General features: G+C 40.4%; 1 protein-coding gene across 1 annotated transcript; it reads left to right on the top strand.

The window, feature by feature from the left end:
* The first annotated feature begins 1,235 nt into the window (after nt 1-1,235).
* Nucleotides 1,236-4,088, top strand: LOC306660064 (E3 ubiquitin-protein ligase RNF216-like). Its single transcript, XM_079138137.1, is given in 4 exon segments — nt 1,236-1,556; nt 1,559-2,784; nt 2,786-2,947; nt 3,053-4,088. Coding segments are annotated over 4 exon segments (2,397 nt in total). The 5' UTR covers nt 1,236-1,360; the 3' UTR covers nt 3,866-4,088.
* Nucleotides 4,089-19,710: the final 15,622 nt, after the last annotated feature.

Genomic DNA, 19,710 nt, shown 5'->3' with positions numbered 1-19,710 from the left:
CTCCAGACTCACATTGAACTTTTGATCCTCCTGCCTCAGTTTCCCGAGTTGCTGGGGTTCCAGCTGCTTTTTGTTCTTTTTGCTGCTTCCTTCGAGGTCTGTTCTGTCTGTAAAAACCAAACTCCTTTGCTTCAATCATTGGAACACTTACTCTATTTTATCGAATAAAGCATTGCCTCATTCTAGTATAAAAAATCAAGCCACGGCTGGGGATGTGGCTCCGTGGTAGAGCGCTTGCCTAGCATGCACAAAACCCTGGGTTCAATCCCCAGCACTGCAAAATAAATAAATAAATAAATAAGGCCAATTAAGATCTTCAAACTAAGTTGTAATTCTACCATTTGGCATTATTAATGGTAGGGTAGCTGGCCCAAATATCCATGAGAGACACATCTCTGAGTTCAAGCAAAGGTTTATTGATAGAGAAAGTCTGCCAGACTGCCCCTCTGCAAGGTGCAGCAGCCTGCTGGAAAAAAATTTCTGAACTCTATTGTCATGTACAGTGGAGTAGTTAAAAAATAACCCATCTGGTCCTGTGATTGTTACTTGGTGTCTTTGTTGTGGTTTGGGTAGTTAGGGACTCTTCCCGGTTGGGCCTAGCTGGAAGGTCATGCCTGGGTGGGCAGGTACTGATTTTCAAAATGGAGTTACTTTGGCCTAATGACCCAACAATTAAGTGCTGCATTTGAGGGTAAAAACAGTTCCCTTAAATCTTTGGCCTGCATTTCTTCCTCCTTCTTCTTCACAGCAATTAAATAAAAAGAAGACTGAGCCTTCTTTTTATTTATCTCTGCACTCCTACCTAAGCCAAAACCTCGACCACTTGGCTTTTCAGTTTAATTCTCATTAGATTATGGATGGGCAAGGAACAGAGTTTTCTACTTTCACCTTCTCTTCCTTTCTCCCTCTCCCTCCCCCTTTCTTTCTTTTAATTGTCTTCTACTTTGTGAAAACATGTAGTATTTACATTTCATTCCCCAGCCCTCAGCCACACCTTTGTCTTCACTTTAGATTTGCAAATGAAGATACTAAAAGCTCTGGGCCATTCCTGTGGTTGAAATATTTTCTAATATTCATTGATTGGTTTGAGTTGATTTTTCTCAACTTTCTCTTGAGAAGTTTTCTCAAGAATTAAATGTTGGGCGCGAGGTGACGCCGCGTAGGGGCCGGAAGGAGCGCAGCGGCGGCCTCGGCTGCGGCGACGGAACTGTCGGCGGCCGCTCGAGGTGACTGAACGCCGCGGTGCGGAGGCCACCTAGCCCGCCTCGCGAGCCGGCTGGTTGAGTGGCGAACACTTCGGAACAGGTGGTTGGCATGTTTAGATACTAGCAATCACATATGTTTAAGTCTGCATTTGAAAATGGCAGAGGGAAACAACAACGAAGAAGTAATTCACTTGAACAACTTTCATTGCCACCCGGGACAAGACTGGATCAGTCTCAGAGATGGGCCCATCACCATATCTGATTCCTCTGATGAGGAAGGGATTCCAATGCTGGTCACCCCAGCTCCTCAGCAACATGAGGAAGAAGACCTAGATGATGATGTCATCCTGACAGAAATAAACCTCAAACATCACGACCCAATCTCATCAAACCAGCTGCCCAGTGGCAAGATCTGAAAAGATTGGGAGAAGAAAGACCTAAAAACTCTAGAGCAGCATTTGAATCAGATAAGCACAGCTATTTTTCAATGTGTAACAACTCGTTGTTTGATTCTGGGGCACAGGATGATTCTGAGGATGACTACGGTGAATTTCTGGATCTTGGGCCTCCTTGTATCTCTGAATTCACTAAGCAAAGTGGCCAAACAGTAAGAGAACCCAAACCTGGACCAAGTCATAACCAAGGAGCAAATGACCTTGTCAACCCTAGATCTGAACCAAAAATCATTATCTTGGGAAAAAGTGGCCTTCTTTTCCCAGAAAGTGATCCTTTGGAAGCTCAGAACCAATCATCTGAAGACTCAGAGACAGAGCTTTTATCAAATCTTGGAGAATCAGCTGCTTTAGTAGATGATCAGGCCATTGAAGAAGACTGCTGGCTAGACCATCCTTACTTCCAGTCTCTAAACCAACAGCCCCGTGAGAAGGAACGGCAGCCTGAAGCAGAACTGGGGCCCTTGTTGTTTCAACATGAACTCCCCGGGCCAGCTTTTCCAAGACCAGAAGGCCAACAGGATGGGATTCCAGGCTCTGCTTCTCCTCAGCCTGCCCATCCTCTAGGGGAGCTTGAAGACCAACAATTAGCAACCAATGATGAAGAGCCAGGGCCAGCCTTTCCCCTGCCAGGATCTCAGGAGGCCAATTTGGAAAACCTCTGGGGGCAAGAAGCTGCTGAGGTAGATCAAGAACTTGTTGCACTATTAGTGAAAGAAACAGAAGCAAGATTTCCAGATGTAGCAAATGGATATATTGAGGAAATAATTCACTTGAAGAATTATTATGATTTGAATGTACTTTGTAATTTTCTTCTGGAAAATCCAGATTATCCAAAGAGGGAAGATAGAATCATTATCAACCCCAGCAGCAGCCTGCTTGCCAGCCAAGATGATACAAAGTTGCCTAAGATAGACTTTTTTGACTATTCCAAATTGACTCCTCTTGACCAGCGCTGCTTCATCCAAGCTGCGGACCTCCTGATGGCCGACTTCAAAATGCTCAGCAGTCAGGACATCAAATGGGCCCTGCATGAGCTCAAAGGACACTATGCAATCACCCGAAAGGCCTTGTCTGATGCCATTAAAAAGTGGCAGGAACTATCACCAGAAACCAGTGGAAAAAGGAAAAAAAAGAAAAGAAATGAATCAGTATTCTTACATAGATTTCAAATTTGAACAAGGTGACATAAAAATAGAAAAGAGAATGTTCTTTCTGGAAAATAAGCGGCGACATTGTAGGTCTTATGATCGGCGTGCCCTCCTTCCAGCTGTGCAGCAAGAGCAAGAGTTCTAACCCTAACACTAACCCTTCCCTCCCCCCCATTATGTGTCATCCGTTTACAATAAAAAAAAAAAAAGAAAAAAAAAAAACTTAAAAAAAAAAAAAAAAGAGTTCTATGAGCAGAAAATCAAAGAGATGGCAGAGCATGAAGACTTTTTGCTTGCCCTACAGATGAATGAAGAACAATATCAGAAGGACGGCCAACTAATTGAGTGCCGCTGCTGCTATGGGGAGTTTCCATTTGAGGAGCTGACACAGTGTGCTGATGCTCACTTGTTCTGCAAAGAATGTCTCATCAGATACGCCCAAGAAGCTGTCTTTGGATCTGGAAAGTCAGAGCTCAGCTGCATGGAAGGCAGCTGCACATGTTCATTCCCAACCAGTGAACTAGAGAAGGTGCTTCCCCAGACCATCCTGTATAAATACTATGAGCGAAAAGCGGAAGAGGAAGTTGCTGCAGCCTATGCTGATGAGCTTGTCAGGTGCCCCTCCTGCAGCTTTCCTGCTTTGTTGGACAGTGATGTGAAGAGGTTCAGCTGTCCTAATCCTCACTGCCGAAAGGAGACCTGTAGGAAGTGTCAGGGACTCTGGAAAGAACACAATGGCCTCACCTGTGAAGAGCTGGCTGAAAAGGATGACATCAAGTACCGAACATCTATTGAAGAAAAAATGACTGCCGCCCGCATTAGAAAATGCCACAAGTGTGGAACTGGCCTTATAAAATCAGAAGGCTGCAATCGCATGTCTTGCCGCTGTGGCGCCCAAATGTGCTACCTCTGTCGAGTGTCTATCAATGGATATGACCATTTCTGCCAGCATCCTCGTTCACCAGGAGCCCCTTGCCAGGAATGTTCAAGATGCTCCCTCTGGACCGACCCCACTGTGAGTAGATGCACAGCTGCCTATTTCCACATGAGGGAATAGAACCACACATCCTATAATGAAAACTATTTTGTATATACATGACAAATTCTTACTCATGAGAAGATACAGGAAGTTACATAGACCAGTAACCACAGGAAAAAACAAATGAGAAAGTAATCAAGAGCTGCTCATCAGAAAGTAAGCCAAGAGTGGTCACACAGGCCTGTGGTCACAACTACTCAGGAGATGAGATAGCAGGATCACTTGAACTCACAAGTTCAAGATCAGTGTGGGCAACACAGCAATAACCCCATCTCAAAAAAAATGAATAAATAAAAGAGTAAGTAGCATGTCCAAACAGTAAAAAAAAAAAAAAAAAGAATTAAATGTTTACAGGTGAACAATAATTCACTATGGGATCTGGCTTGATGATTTTGATAGCTGGATAATGGGCTATGGAGGGTGTATAATATTCTATTTTTATGCATGACAGTATTGGGGTTCAATATCAACCGATCCCCAGAAAGTGAAAGTGCACACACGGTAATGCAAATCACACAACGAGGTTTTATTGCAAGTTCGAGCCTGGACAGTAACCACCCTCTCAGACCACTACCATGGCTGAGTGGGGAGCGGCCCTGAGGGATGAGAAAGCACTCTACTTAAGAAATTTCCAATCATTCACATACAAAGAGCTGTACATTATTGATTAACATTGGAACAGCTAAACATTTGTTCTCTTTTGGTTGGATCCTGCCAATTTATTTGAATCTCATTGGGTCCCGCCAAAACGGAATGGTCCTGGAGAAAGAAGGGAGGAGGGAGGGGGTGAACTATGCAGAAGATGAGTCAGGGCTAGACCCCCTCCCCTGTCCTTGATAGATATCTCTTAGCAGCCTTGATAAACCCTGGGGACCCAGTACATCCTGTTTGTCCTATATTGGCTCTTGAGGGTAGTACCTGTGTGCCCTTTCCTGGGGGAAGTTTTATGGGCCAGTTCCCAAAATTCATACAACATGGCTGCACAGATCACCTTGTTCTCAACAACAGTTCCTATTTTTAAAAAGGTGAAAAAGTTAAAATTCAAAATTAAAAAAAAGATTATGTGAACAATATTCTGAGCTCTTAGATATTTGCATGATGCTATTGGTCTTGTTAAATAAAAATTAGAAGAGCCCATTGTTTTGAATTGAGCTCCTATATAGACCATGTTGAAGATCAAAATGGAGTTGTTGGTGAAGGGTTATGGAAAATAATATTCCTATAAGACAGATTCCCAAGAAAAATGGAGAATGGTGTGGCTTAGAAGGCGAGAGGAGAAAATTGGGCAAAACATTAAACCTCTCCCAGTGCATTCTTTCCTGATAACAATGGGCCCTGGGGAAAGGGATGGATACTAAATGCTGGGTCGTAAAGCTTGACCTGCCTGCATGGCAAATTAGCCCTAGATGACAGTGTGCAAGATTTGAGCACTCGTACCTCGGGGTCTAATTTTTTTTTTTTTTTTTTCTTTTCTTTGGTAGTGCTAGGAATTGAACCTGTGGTCTTATGTTTGCAAGACAAGCACTTTACCAACCGAGCTATCTCCCCAGCCCTCAGCACAGCTAGCCCTGATGGTCAAAACTGCACCTTCCAATGATTACATCATCCTCATTGTACTCTGTAAAACCAAAATCCCTTCTGTAACTGAGGGCCATTTTCTAATCCGGAAAATAAGTCCCAACGGCTTGAGTCCGCAACGGAATAAAGGCTTCTCTGAATTGGATGAGATCTGCTTCCCGTCCTTTTAAAGCCAGAATTGGGGACAGGCAGTTAGTGTAGAAATAGGGGATCAGGTCAATCGAGGAAATGAAGGCCATGAAAGCCATCTGCCTCTGGAAGTTAGAAACTGCCCCTGGGAGAATGGAATGTCAAGGATCTGCGGAGCCCATTGATTACCAAATTTACCTGCCCTTCTCAGGAACTACAGCAGGGAACTGCTAATTAATGCCCCCTGGGCCTTTACCTGGCTGAACTACTTCGGCCCTCCCCTCTGCCCCATCTGCTTCTCACTTCTTGCATCTCACCTGCAAAACTGGGCCTAGTCACATAGGCAGGAAGGAGAGATAGGCAGGGAGAAAACTTGAGAACAAAAGAGACCTTAACCTATGAAAGAAGTAAGGTGCACTCACTTCTGGGGATTTTAGAACATCAGCCATGGCCCCCTTCTCCCTCCCAGGAGAAGTCTGTATTATTACCTTTAAATAAAACCTGCTTAATATGCTTGCCTTGGCGTGCTTCTCTGATGTTATACTTCAACACCTGCGGAAGCAGAACTCATCACCGGTAAATGGCAGTATCACTTTTGTGCTTACAATTAGTTGCTAACATGAGCAGTGAAATGCATGGTAAGGTCATAAAGTGTTTTTTAAATTACTTTAGGGTCCTTCTTTAAACTATCTTAAGAAGTAAAACGGTGGCAGTTAATCTGTAGAACAAGGGAGCTGTTTGTCAAACGCATCAAAAGAAAAGGATTAGTGGGACTAACTCTTGACAGGGCCCACTGAGGTTGATGAAGAATTACAGCTATTGGTGTCTCCACTTGTCTGGGAAGTAAGATTCCTTCAGTTACGCAGGAGCACTGAGGTAACTTCTAACTAGTTACTGACCCCAGTGCCCAAATTAACATAGGATTGGCTTGGAGATGAAGCCCCTCTAAGTAGGATGGCCACTGTGTCAGTTCTGGCAAGGACCAACTAATGTCAAAAACTCCACCACCTGATGTGAAGGAGAAGTTGAACACCTGATTGGCAAAGAGTACAGCAAGTAGTCCCCAGTTCTCCTGGTAAACACCAAACTAATAAATTTGGAGACAGCGTTGTCTCTGTCGTTCTCTGAGACAGCCCACTCTCTCTCTTGAGAGTACTCTCTAGGATTGGGGATATAGCTCAGTTGGTACAGTACTTGCCTTGTAAGCACAAGGCTCTGGGTTCAATCCTCAGCATTGCCAAAAAGAAAAAAAAGAGAAAGAGAATGCTCTCTGCTTGAGCTTTACTTTGCTTTTACTTTCACCTCACTTTCTCTTTATTTTCACTTAATCAAGTTCTCTTGTGTGACTTTTGGTGTCTGACTTTATATTTTCTTTCATCAGAACACAAGAACTGAGGTTTGGAGTTTCAGCTCCCTGCTTTCCTCTGACAGTCATTCATGCTGAAGTTCCAAGTCACCAAACTGACACTCGGTTGATTATCTGACCTGACCAGAAATCAGGATTAGAGACAGCCAAATTACCACACAGGCCAGTTTCAATTGGCATGGTAATTAAAGTTCCTCTGCCTTAATCCCTTCACAGAAAGGCAATCTGAAGTAACCTGATGTTAACCAATTATTTTTGTATCGTTCTATATCCCTGTTCAATGCTAGCAAGGAAAGTGAACTTTGAAATGGTCACTCTGTTTTTTGCTTTGTTTCTTCCTTCAAGTCCTCTGTAAGATAAACCTCCTGTGCTCAGCTCATCAGAACATTCATATTTTATGAAATAGTGTTACTCTATTCTAGAATAGAAAATAAAGTCAATTAAGATCATTAAATTGAGTTGTAATTTTGTTCTTGACCATTTATAGCTTTTATATTTTATCCCTGAGTAGGTTTGAAATCTGTGGCTCAGTTTTGTTCTCCAGTCTTCCAAGTGTTGGAACTCTGCCTTCTGGCACAGAAGTGTTAGAGTAGGTAGCTAAATAGAGCAAAGAAGGTAGGGGAAGGAAGTTCAGGCTGTGTCCCTGGGTAGCACCCAACTGGCCATTACATTGCCCACGGGCTGCTTTCCTGTGGTCAGACAGCTTTCTGTCAATCTGGTGAAAATAGATAACAGTCTATGCTGGAGAAACTGCCAAACTGTGAAATTGGCAGAGGTACACTTAACTTAGGCGGGAAATGGCTGTAACCACCCCAAATGAATAATCCATGGGTTGGGAAGATGCCAAGCAGGTCATAAAAGCCCACAAGGAAGAAACAAGAGCCTGCCTCCTCTCTTGGGACAGTGGGTTACACATTCTCTGAAGCATGCTTTCATTTCACTAAATAAGTCCTTCATGCCTATTCTCTCTGCGTCTCAACTGAAACCTTTCTTTTGGGAAGGCAAGAACTGAGTAACATCATCTGGTAACATACAGTCCAGCAGTTCCAAGATGCCTGACACCCCTTGGAATTTTTAAGTGACATGATCTTCCTGTCTGGACATCTTTTTTCATCTTTGAAATCTGATAACTTTTTTAGAGTTGATTTTAGTGACACTTGTTCTGGTTCAGTGTTCCCCGGTGTACAGTTTGCCCTTTCACTATTGATTCTAGATTTATTTCAGGACGTTATTTTTAATTGTAATTTTCTTTCTCTATTTAGTATAACCACTGCTTATATTCATTTCTACATCTGTTCTTTCTTTCTTTCTTTCTTTCTTTCTTTCTTTCTTTCTTTTTTTTTTTTTTGCATATTAACCTAAAATTTTCTTCAAAAGTTGAAATTGTATATAGGTATATATTGTGATGTTGTTTCAGTACTGAGGAGTGAAGCCTGGGGTGCTCTACCACTGAGCTATATCCCCATCCCTTTTTATGTTTTAATAGACTCTTGCTAAATTGCCAGGGCTGGCCTCCAACTTGCAATCCTACCGCCTCAGCCTCCTGAGTGCCTGGGATTATAGGTGTGAACCAGCATGCCTGGTTTGTTGTTGTTTTGCAGTGCTGGGGATCAAATCCAGGGCCTCATGCATGCTAAGCAAGTGCTATACCACAGAGCTACAACCCCCAGCCTACTGTGATGTTTTGATGTATAAATACATAGTGGATTGTCTATGACAGTTGAGCTAATTAACATATCCATCTCTTGACATAAAATTTTCTCTGTGTTATAAAATTTAAAATGTATGCTTTTTAGCTGGGCATGGTGGACCATTCCTGTAATCCCAGTTATTTGGCCAGACTGGGCAACTTAGTGTAGATCCTATCTCAAAATAAAAAGTAAAAAGTGGTGAGGATGCAACTCAGAGGTAGAAAGACCCTGGGTTTAATCCTTAGCACCACAAAAATAAATAAATAGCAGGGCACGGTGTCATATGCCTGTCATCCCAGACTCCGGAGGCTGAGACAGGAGGACTACAAGTTCAAGACCAGCCTCAGCAACTTAGTAAGACCCTCAGCAAGTTAGTGAGACCCTATCTTAAAATAAAAATTATAAAGGGCTGGGAAATGTAGCTTACTTATAAAGCACCTCTGGGTTAGATAAATAAATAATAAATAAATATATAGTGAATATTTTTCATTGTGTGTGCTACCACACTATGGTTACCTGCTCCTTTGTTGATGGATATTTGTTTTCAAATCCTGGCAATTGGGACTAACGCTGCAATGAACACAGGAGTACAGATATTCCTTTCAGGAGCTGATTTCCTTTCCTTTAGGTATATGCCCAGAAGAAGGATTGCTGGCCATGTAATAGTCCTAGTCTTAATTTTTCAAGGATTCTCCATAGTGTTTTCATAATGGCAGCGTGTTCCTCCCCACAGTGCACAAGTTCTCCCTTTTCTTCATATTCTTTTTATTTTATTTTATTTTATTTATTTATTTTTTTTTTACTGTAAACAAATGGGATACATGTTGTTTCTCTGCTTGTACATGGCGTAAAGGCATACCATTTGTGTAATCATAAATTTACATAGAGTAACGTTGTTTGATTCATTCTGTTATTTTTTCCCTTCCTTTTCTTCATATTCTCACCAAGACTTGTTCTCTTTTGATTTTTAAAACATAATGCCCATTATTTTTTTTAATGCCCATTATTTTTAATGGGTGATGTGTGACGTGATCTCATCGGGGTGTTGTTTTGCATTTCTCTGATGCTTAGTGATTTTTAGCCTCTTTTCATATATATATTTAACTCTATTTTAAAATATTCACTCTCTTCCATTGCCTGGCTTTCCACTTTAGGAATTCCAACTTTGGGTATGAGGTTCTTTCCTACTTTGTTTCCACGTGTACCATTGTCTCCCAAGTACTCTATATTTCCTTAATATGATTCCTTTTTTCCTTTGATTTTTTAAACTTTTGCTCCATAAGTACCTACTGTGGAATCTATTTTCTTGTGCTTCTTATCTGACAAGGTTTTTCTTTCTTTCTTTTTTTTTTTTCCTGCCTTGCTTGCATGCTTTATTTTATTTTATTTTATTTTATTTTATTTATTTATTTATCTATTTATTTATTTATTTATTTATTTATTTATTGTGGTACTGGGGATTGAACCTGGGGTGCCCTACTACTGAACCACATTCCCAGCCCTTCTATTTTTATTTATTTATTTTTTAAAGTTTAAATGTTGGTTGGATTTTTCTTTTTTGTTTTTATTAAAATATTTTTTATTTTTACAGACACATTTTGATTCATTGTACACAAATGGAATACAGATTTTCATATCTCTGATTGTACATAATGTATATTCACACTATTCATGTAATCATACATATACGTAGGGTAATACTCTCTGTTTCATTCCACTGTTTTTCCATTCCCACCCCCTCCCACCCCTTTTTCCTCTACACCATCCAAAGTTCCTTTGTAAGACCCCCAAAATGGAGACCCCAACTCTGTCCCACGGATCGACGGCAACTCCAGTCGACCGCAGGAGGCGTCACTTGATGCAAACCGCAAGAGGCTTTTATTCCAGCGCGCTGGGACCCAACTTGTGACTCATGCAGGAGTCGAGGAGTGGAGTCCCTAGCAGAAAATCTTACAAGTTTATAAAGGCAGAAGCCACACATCGGGAGGGGTCGCACATGGAAGGGAAAAGGGGAACAAAGCCGCCGGGAAATTTCAAAGGGAGTCTGGGTTTGCTGATAACATACAACATGTTTCACAATGTTTTACAACAGGGCGTAGATTCTGGTCAACAGTTTCTGGTAATCTTATATCCTATATATCTTAACTGTCTGAGCACTATCTTGCTCAATTTACCCTTTTACTCTCTGTTTGGGGCTGTTTCCTGGAACAGCTTTAAGGGCTTTGTTCCCATCACTGGGAGGGAGACCTTATGGAGTTGAGATAAAACAGACAGCTTAAAAAAAATGTCCATTCTTTCACCTTCATTCTTCTCTTCCCCCCGCAACCCCCCATCGTTATATATTGTCATGCGCTTATCAGAGAAAACATTTGGCCTTTGGTTTTTTGGGCTTGGCCTATTTCACTTAGCATGATATTTTCCAACTTCATCCATTTACCAGTAAATGCCATAATTTTACTATTCTTTATGGCTGAGTAATATTCCATTATGTATATATACCACAGTTTCTTTATCCATTCATCAGTTGAAGGACATCTAGGTTGGTTCCACAATATAACTATTGTGAATTGAGCTGCTATGAACATTGATGTGGCTGCATCACCGTAGTATGCTGATTTTAAGTCCTTTGGCTATAAACAGAGGAGTGAGATAGCTGGGTCAAATGGTGGGTCTATTCTACTCACCATTTCTGAGGAATCTCCACATTGCTTTCCAGAGTAGTTCTACCAGTTTGCAATTCCACCAGCAATGTATGAGTGTGTCTTTTTCCCCACAACCACGCCAACACTTATTATTGCTTGTATTCTTTTTTTTTTTTAATTTATTTTTATTGTAAACAAATGGGATACATCTTGTTTCTCTGTTTGTACATGAAGTAGAGGCGTACCATTTGGGTAATCATACATTTACATAGGGTAATGGTGTTTGATTCATTCTGTTATTTTTTCCATCCCCCCACTCCTCCCAACTGCTTATGTTCTTGATAACAGCCATTCTAATTGGAGTGAGATGAAATCTTAGGGTAGTTTTGATTTACATTTCTCTTATTACTAGAGATGTTGAACACTTTTTCATATATTTGTTGATTGCTTGTATATCATCTGTGAAGTGTCTGCTCATTTCCTTAGCCGATTTATTGATTGGGTTCTTTGTATTTTGGTGTAAAATTTTTAAAGTTCTTCATAATTTTTGGAGATTAGTGCTTTATCTGAAGTGCATGTGGAAAAGATTTTCTCCCACTCTGTAGGCTCTCTTTTCACATTATTAATTGTTTCCTTTGCTGAGAAAAATCTTTTTATTTGAATTAATCCCATTTATTGATTCTTGCTTTCATTTCTTGTCCTTTAGGAGTCATGTTAAGGAAATCTGGCCCTAAGCTGACATGATGAAGATTTGGGCCTACTTTTTCTTCTATTTGGTGCAGGGTCTTTGGTCTAATGTCTAATTCCTTGATCCACTTTGAGTTGAGTTTTGTGCAGGGTGAGAGGTAGAGGTTTAATTTCATTTCACACGGGTTTCCAATTTTCCTAGCACCATTTGTTGAAGAGACTATCTTTTCTCCATTGTAAGTTTTTGGCACCCTTGTCTAGTATGAGGTCACTGTACTTATGTGGATATGTCTCTGTGTCTTCTATCCTGTACCATTGGTCTACCATGCCATTTTTGTTACTATTACTCTATAGTAGAGTTTAAGGTCTGGTATAGTGATATCTTCTGCATCACTCTTCCTGCCCAGGATTGCTTTGGCTATTCTGGGTCTTTTGTTCTTCCAGATGAATTTCATGATTGCTTTTTCTGTTTCTATGAGAAATGTCACAGGGATTTTAGTTGGAATTGCATTAAATCTGAATAGTGCCTTTGGAAGTATGACCATTTTGATAATATTAATTTGGCCTATCCAAGAACATGGGAGATCTTTCCATCTTCTAAAGTCTTCCTCAATTTCTTTCTTCAATGTTTTGTAGTTTTCATTGTAGAGATCTTTTACCTCTTCGGTTAGATTGATTCCCAAGTATTTTATTTTTTTGAGGCTATTGCGAATGGAGTTGTTTTCCTCATTTCCCTTTCAGATGTTTCATCGCTTATGTATAAAAATGCTTTAGATTTATGTGTGCTGATTTTATAACCTGCTTTTTTGCTGAATTCATTGATGAGGTCTAGAAGTTTTCTGGAGAAGTTTTTTGGATCCTCTGAATAGAGAATCATGTCAGCAGCAAATAGTGACAGCTTAAGTTCCTCTTTTCCTATTCATATCCTTTTAATTTCTTTAGTCTGCCTAATTGCTCTGGCTAGAGTTTCGAGGACAATGTTGAACAGAAGTGGTGAAAGAGGGCATTCCTGTCTTATTCCCATTTTTAAAGGAGCATTCCCCTTTAAAATCATTTTTCAGTTTTTCTCCATTAATAATGATGTTGGCCATGGGGTTAGCATAAATAGCCTTTACAATGTTCAGGTATGTCCTACTGTCCCTATTTTTTCTAGTGTTTTGAACATGAAGCCGTGTTGTATTTTGTCAAATGTTTTTTCTGCGTCAGTTGAAATAACCATGATTCTTATCCTTATGTCTATTGACATGCTGGACCATGTTTATTGATTTATGGATGTTGAACCAACCTTACATTCCAGGGATGAGCCCCACATGATTGTGGTGCACAATTTTCTTAATATTTTTTTGGGTACGGTGTGCCAATACTTGGTTAAGGATCTTTGCATCTATATTTATCAAGGATATTGGTCTAAAATTTTTTTCCTTGATGTGTCTTTGCCTGGTTTGGGTATGAGGGTGATATTAGCTTCATAGAATGAGTTTGGTAGGGTTCCCTCCTTTTCTATTTCCTGGAATACTTTGAGAAGTATTGGAATGAATTCTTCCTTGAAGGTCTTATAGAACTCGGCTGATAATCCATCTGGTCCTGGGCTTTTCTTAGATGGTAGGCTTTTGATGGCTTCTTATATTTCATTGCTTGATATTGATTTGCTTAAATTGTGTATGTCCTCCTGGTTCATTTTGGGAGGAGCATATGTCTCTAGACATTTGTCAATGTCTTGATATTTTCTATTTTGTTGAAATATAGATTTTCAAAGTAGCTACTCATTATGTTATGTATTTCAGTGGTGTCTATATTAATATTTCCTTTTTCATCATGAATTTTAGTAATTTGAGTTTTCCCTCTCCTTCTCTTTGTTAGTGTGGCTAAGGGTTTGTCTACTTTGTTTACTTTTTTAAAGAACCAACTTTTTGTTTTGTCAATTTTTTGAATTGTTTCTTTTGTTTCAATTTCATTGATTTCAGCTCTGATTTTGATTATTTCCTGTCTTCTACAACTTTTGATGTTGTTCTGTTCTTTTTCTAGGGCTTTGAGCTGTAATGTTAGGTCATTTAGTTGTTGACTTTTTATTCTTTTCTTCAATGTGCTCCATGCAATAATTTTCCTCTTAGTACTGCTTTCATAGTGTCCCAGAGATTTTGATATGTTGTATCTTCGTTCTCATTTACCTCGAAGAGGTTTTATTTATTTATTTATTTATTTTTATTTATTTATTTTTTATTGTAAACAAATGGGATACATGTTGTTTCAGTTTGTACAAGGAGTAACAGCATACCATTTGCACATTCATACATTTACATAGAGTAATGATGTTTGATTCATTCCGTTATTTTTTTCCTTCCCCCCACCCCTCCCACCTCTCTTTTCCCTCTATACAGTCCCTCCTTCCTCCATTCTTGCCCCCCTTCCACCCCCCATTATGTGTCATCATCCACTTATCAGTGAGATCATTCGTCTTTTGGATTTTTTAGATTGGCTTATCTCACTTAGCATGATATTCTCCAATTTCATCCATTTGCCAGCAAATGCCATAATTTTATTATTTTTTATGGCTGAGTAATATTCCATTGTATATATATATATACCACAGTTTCTTTATCCATTCATCAATTGAAGGGCATCTAGGTTGGTTCCATAGTCTGGCTATTGTGAATTGAAGAGCTATGAACATTGATGTGGCTCTATCTCTGTAGTATGCTGATTTTAAGTCTTTTGGGTATAGGCCGAGGAGTGGGATAGCTGGGTCAAATGGTAGGTCCATTCCAAGTTTTCTAAGGAATCTCCACACTGCTTTCCAGAGAGGCTGCACTAATTTGCAGCCCCACCAGCAATGTATGAGTGTACCTTTTTCCCCACATTCTCTCCAAAACTTATTGTTGCTTGTATTCTTGATAATCACCATTCTAATTGGGCTGAGATGGAATCTTAGTTTTGATTTGCATTTCTCTTATTACTAAAGATGGTGAACATTTTTTTCATATGTTTGTTGATTGCTTGTAGATCTTCTTACCTCGAAGAGGTTTTTTTTTTTATCTCTTCCCTGATGTTTTCTGTTATCCATGTTTCATTCAACAGCATATTATTTAGTCTCCAAGTGTTGGAGTAATTTCTGTTTTTTAATTCATCATTGATGTCTAATTTCATTCCATTATGGTCTGATAGAACACAAGGCAGTATCTCTATTTTTTTGCACTTACTAAGGGCTGCTTTGTGGCATAACATATGGTCTATTTTTGAGAAGGTTCCATGTGCTGCTGAGAAGAAAGTGAATTTGCTCATTGATGGATGGAATATTTCTATATATGTTTGTTAAGTCTAGGTTATTGATTGTGTTATTGAGTTCTGTGGTTTCTTTGTTTAGTTTTTGTTTGGAAGATCTATCCAGTGGTGACAGCAGTGTGTTAAAGTCACCCAGAATTATTGTTGTGGTCTATTTGATTCCTGGAAATGAGAAGGATTTGTTTGATGTACGGGGATGCACCATTGATTGAGGCATAATTATTTACTATAGTTATGTCTTCCTGATTTATGGTTCCCTTAAGTAGTATGAAATGTCCTTCTTTATCCCTTCTAACTTTGGCTTGAAGTCCACTTTTTCTGAAATAAGGATGGAAACCCCCACTTTTTTACTGAGTCTGTGTGCATGGCAGGTTTTTTCCCATCCTTTCACCTTTAGTCTGTGGATGTCTTTTTCTATGAGATGAGTCTCTTGAAGGCAGCATATTGTTGGGTCTTGCTTTTTAATCCATTCTGACAGTCTATGTCTTTTGATTGATGAGTTTAGGCCATTAATGTTCAGGGTTATTATTGAATATGATTTGTATTCCCAGTCATTTCGGCTTATTTTTGGTTTTTAATTTGACTTGGTTTCTACTTTGAATGGATGTCCTTTAAGGTCGTTCTTCCCTTTGTTGACCTACATTGTTATTTTTCATTTCTTCCTCATGGAATATTTTGTTGAGAATATTCTGTAGTGCAGGTGTAAGGCCCCCCAAAAGGAAACCCCAACTCTGTCCCATGGATCGACGCAACCCCAATCAACCGCAGGAGGCGTCACTTGATGCAAACCGCAAGAGGCTTTTATTCCAGTGTGCTGGGACCCAACTCGTGACTCACGCAGGAGTCGAGGAGTCGAGTCCCGAGCAAAAAATCTTGTAGGTTTATAAAGGCAGAGACCACACATCGGGAGGGGTCACACATGAAAGGGAAAAGGGGAACAAAGCTGCCGGGAAATTTCAAAGGGGGTCTGGGTTTGCTGATAACATACAACATGTTTCACAATGTTTTACAACAGGGTGTAGATTCTGGTGTCTTAACTGCCTGAATACTATCTTGCTCCAATTACTCTTTTACTCTCTGTTTGGGGCTGTTTCCTCGAACAGCTTTAAGGGCTTTGTTCCCGTCACTGGGAGGGAGACCTTAGGGAGTTGAGATAAAACAGACAGCTTAAAAAAATGTCCATTCTTTCACAGGCTTTCTATTTGTAAACCCTTTTAACTTTTATTTATCATGGAAGGATTTTATTTCATCTTCAAATCTGAAGGTTAGTTTTGCTGGGTATAGGATTCTTGGTTAGTAACCATGTTCTTTTGTAAGGCCCCCAAAAAGGAAACCCCAACTCTGTCCCATGGATGGATGGCAACCCCAATCAACTGCAGGAGGCGTCACTTGATGCAAACCGCAAGAGGTGTTTATTCCAGCGCGCTGGGACCCAACTCGAGGAGTCGAGTCCCTAGCAGAAAATCTTGTAGGTTTATAAAGGCAGAAACCACACATCGGGAGGGGTCGCACATGAAAGGGAAAAGGGGGACAAAGCTGCCGGGAAATTTCAAAGGGGGTCTGGGTTTGCTGATAACATACAACATGTTTCACAATGTTTTACAACAGGGCGTAGATTCTGGTCAATAGTTTCTGGTAATCATTCTGCTTGATCACTATCTGGCTATCTTGCTCAATTTACCCTTTTATTCTCTGTTTGGGGCTGTTTCTTGGAACAGCTTTAAGGGCTTTGTTCCCATTCCTGGGAGGGTGACCTTAGGGAGTTGAGATGACTGGGAGGGTGACCTTAGGGAGTTAAGATAACTGGGAGGGTGACCTCAGACAGCTTAAAAAAATGTCCATTCTTTCACTTTCAGAGATTGAAATATGTTGTTCCAGGCCCTTCTAGCTTTTAGAGTCTGGGCTGAGAAATCTGCTGATATCCCTATATATAATCTGATGCTTTTCTCTTGCAGTCTTCAAAATCCTATCTTTATTTTGTATGTTAGGCATTTTCATTATAATGTGCCTTGGTGTTTTATTTAAGTGTGAAAGTTCATATCTACTGTGGGCTATCATTTTTGCAAGAGAGAAATAGTACCACCGTGTGCCTGTGAGGAGTTCTGCTCCCTCTAATGTTGAAGTTTGAACACTAGAGAAGCACGCCAAGGTGTAAGGCCCCCAAAAAAGGGCCCCCAACTCTGTCCCATGGATGGACGGCAACCCCAATCAACCGCAGGAGGCGTCACTTGATGCAAACCGCAAGAGGTGTTTATTCCAGCGCGCTGGGACCCAACTCGAGGAGTCGAGTCCCTAGCAGAAAATCTTGTAGGTTTATAAAGGCAGAAACCACACATCGGGAGGAGTCACACATGAAAGGGGGAAAAGGGGGGACAAAGCTGCCGGGAAATTTCAAAGGGGGGTCTGGGTTTGCTGATAACATACAACATGTTTCACAATGTTTTACAATAGGGCGTAGATTCTGGTCAATAGTTTCTGGTAATCATTCTGTTTGATCACTATCTGGCTATCTGGCTCAATTTATCCTTTTATTCTCTGTTTGGGGCTGTTTCTTGGAACAGCTTTAAGGGCTTTGTTTCCATTCCTGGGAGGGTGACCTTAGGGAGTTGAGATGACTGGGAGGGTGACCTTAGGGAGTTAAGATAACTGGGAGGGTAACCTCAGACAGCTTAAAAAAATGTCCATTCTTTCATTTCCCCATTTTCTTTTCTGGTAAGTTCTAATCATGGAACTTCTGTCTCTATATACTCTTCTCCAAAGCTATTTCCTTGGCGGAGGGACTGGTATTGTTGCCTAAGCATTAGTACCTGTACAGCACTTATTCTTTCCCTGATGAAGGTGACTAGGCGATTTCAGGCAGGCAAGAGCCGAGGGGGCGGGCAACCAATTAGCAGCCCCTTGTTTGCAGTCCTTGATAAACAGTCCTTGATAAAGGCAGGTAAATTTGGTAATCAATGGCCTCCGGAGATCCTTGACATTCCATTCTTCCAGGGGCAGTCTCCAACTTGCAGAGGCAAATGACCTCATGGTTTCATTTCCTCGATTTGACCCGATCCCCTATTTCTACACTAACTACCTATTCCCAATTCTGGCTTCATTCCCCCCTTTAGCTTTAGGAACCCATAACTGCTTGTTAAGAAAATGAAAAGGGGCATCGGTCATTCTGGCTGCTTCGAAGCTGAATGGGGGCAGCGAGGGGCAAGCAGTTTGGAGTTCCTTCTTTTTAAAAAATCGGGTCAATCGAGGGGTCCCAGGAAGAAGCCTGGTTGGAGAAGAGCAGGTTGTAAAGTCGTCTGGGGGTGGCTGCTTCTATGATAGAAGAACAAAAAGACATGAGTACTGAAATGAGATTAGCACAAAGTAAATGTTGCAGCATCTGAAATATGCCACTGAGTATCATGAAAATGACAGAAGTTAATCTCTCACCAGGAGGTGGAAGAACTGAGAAATTGTTCCCATAACTAGGCCTAGCAAAGGCTGGAGAGAACAAGGCCTTTATTTGGGGACTTTAACATTGCCATAGATGTCCCCAAAAAATATAGTTAAGCTACTTAATGTCATCTGATTTTGTAAAATATCCCTTTATTGGTATAACCTGTGTTTAGTAGAGATCTCTATACTTCTGTTACTTAGAAATAGATAATCATACTGGCAAACATAGATTAAGTCTACCTGTGTAGCTTAGGAAGGTCTGCAGGCCTTAAACTGACTAAAAACTTCTGACTCTGGCAGTTTCTCTGATAGTTATCAGGCTACATCTAAAGTTACATTTAACTATTATTTCCTTTAAATGCCCAAGAATGGCTATACTTTGGTTTTAACTGTTTTGCTGGGTGTCTAAGATCAAGCTGGTCAAATTGACCTGGTTCCTGTCTTGTTAAAGAGTCAGCTGAGTCCCACAGGGGTCACTCGTACAGAACTTAAGAGCGGCTCCTTAGCTCCACCAGTGACTTTGGTTAGGCAGGGTCTCTTGATGGGGTGACTTCCTTTAGAAACATCAAGGGATGTTTCCCCTTTTCCATGACCCTCCTCTGCAGCAGATGCACTGGATGATTTTTCATCCTCTAGTCAACAATCTCCTTGATCAGGAGGTTGTGTGACCCAGAGTTGCAACGCTCCTTAGAGAAGTTCTCTTATTCCCTGGGTTCAGGCTAATGTTGAGGGCAAGACCCAAATATGGACTTTTCTTGACCTCTGTATTTAACTCCAATTTCTAAGTTTGATCTTAATTATCCAGCAAGCCAGTCTCACCAGTCATAAATTAAGAGTAATGGGCTTTAACTTTAATGTCCATAACTTTACAGTTATTTACCCTTTTATCTAACTGGAGTCTGCATTAGTACTGGAAGTTACCACTATCTATTCTATAGGTGATGGCTTATTATCACAAGTTACCTAGGTTGTATATTCTTGAAGCAGCTACTTCTGCAAAACATTAACAGGTAACAGTTTTACAAAATGAAATTAGCAAGAGTAAAAATATATTCAGCT

Source organism: Sciurus vulgaris, assembly GCF_902686455.1.
Source record: "Sciurus vulgaris genome assembly, chromosome: 4".
NCBI lineage: Eukaryota > Metazoa > Chordata > Mammalia > Rodentia > Sciuridae > Sciurus > Sciurus vulgaris.
This window is presented reverse-complemented; position numbering and strand designations above follow the sequence as displayed.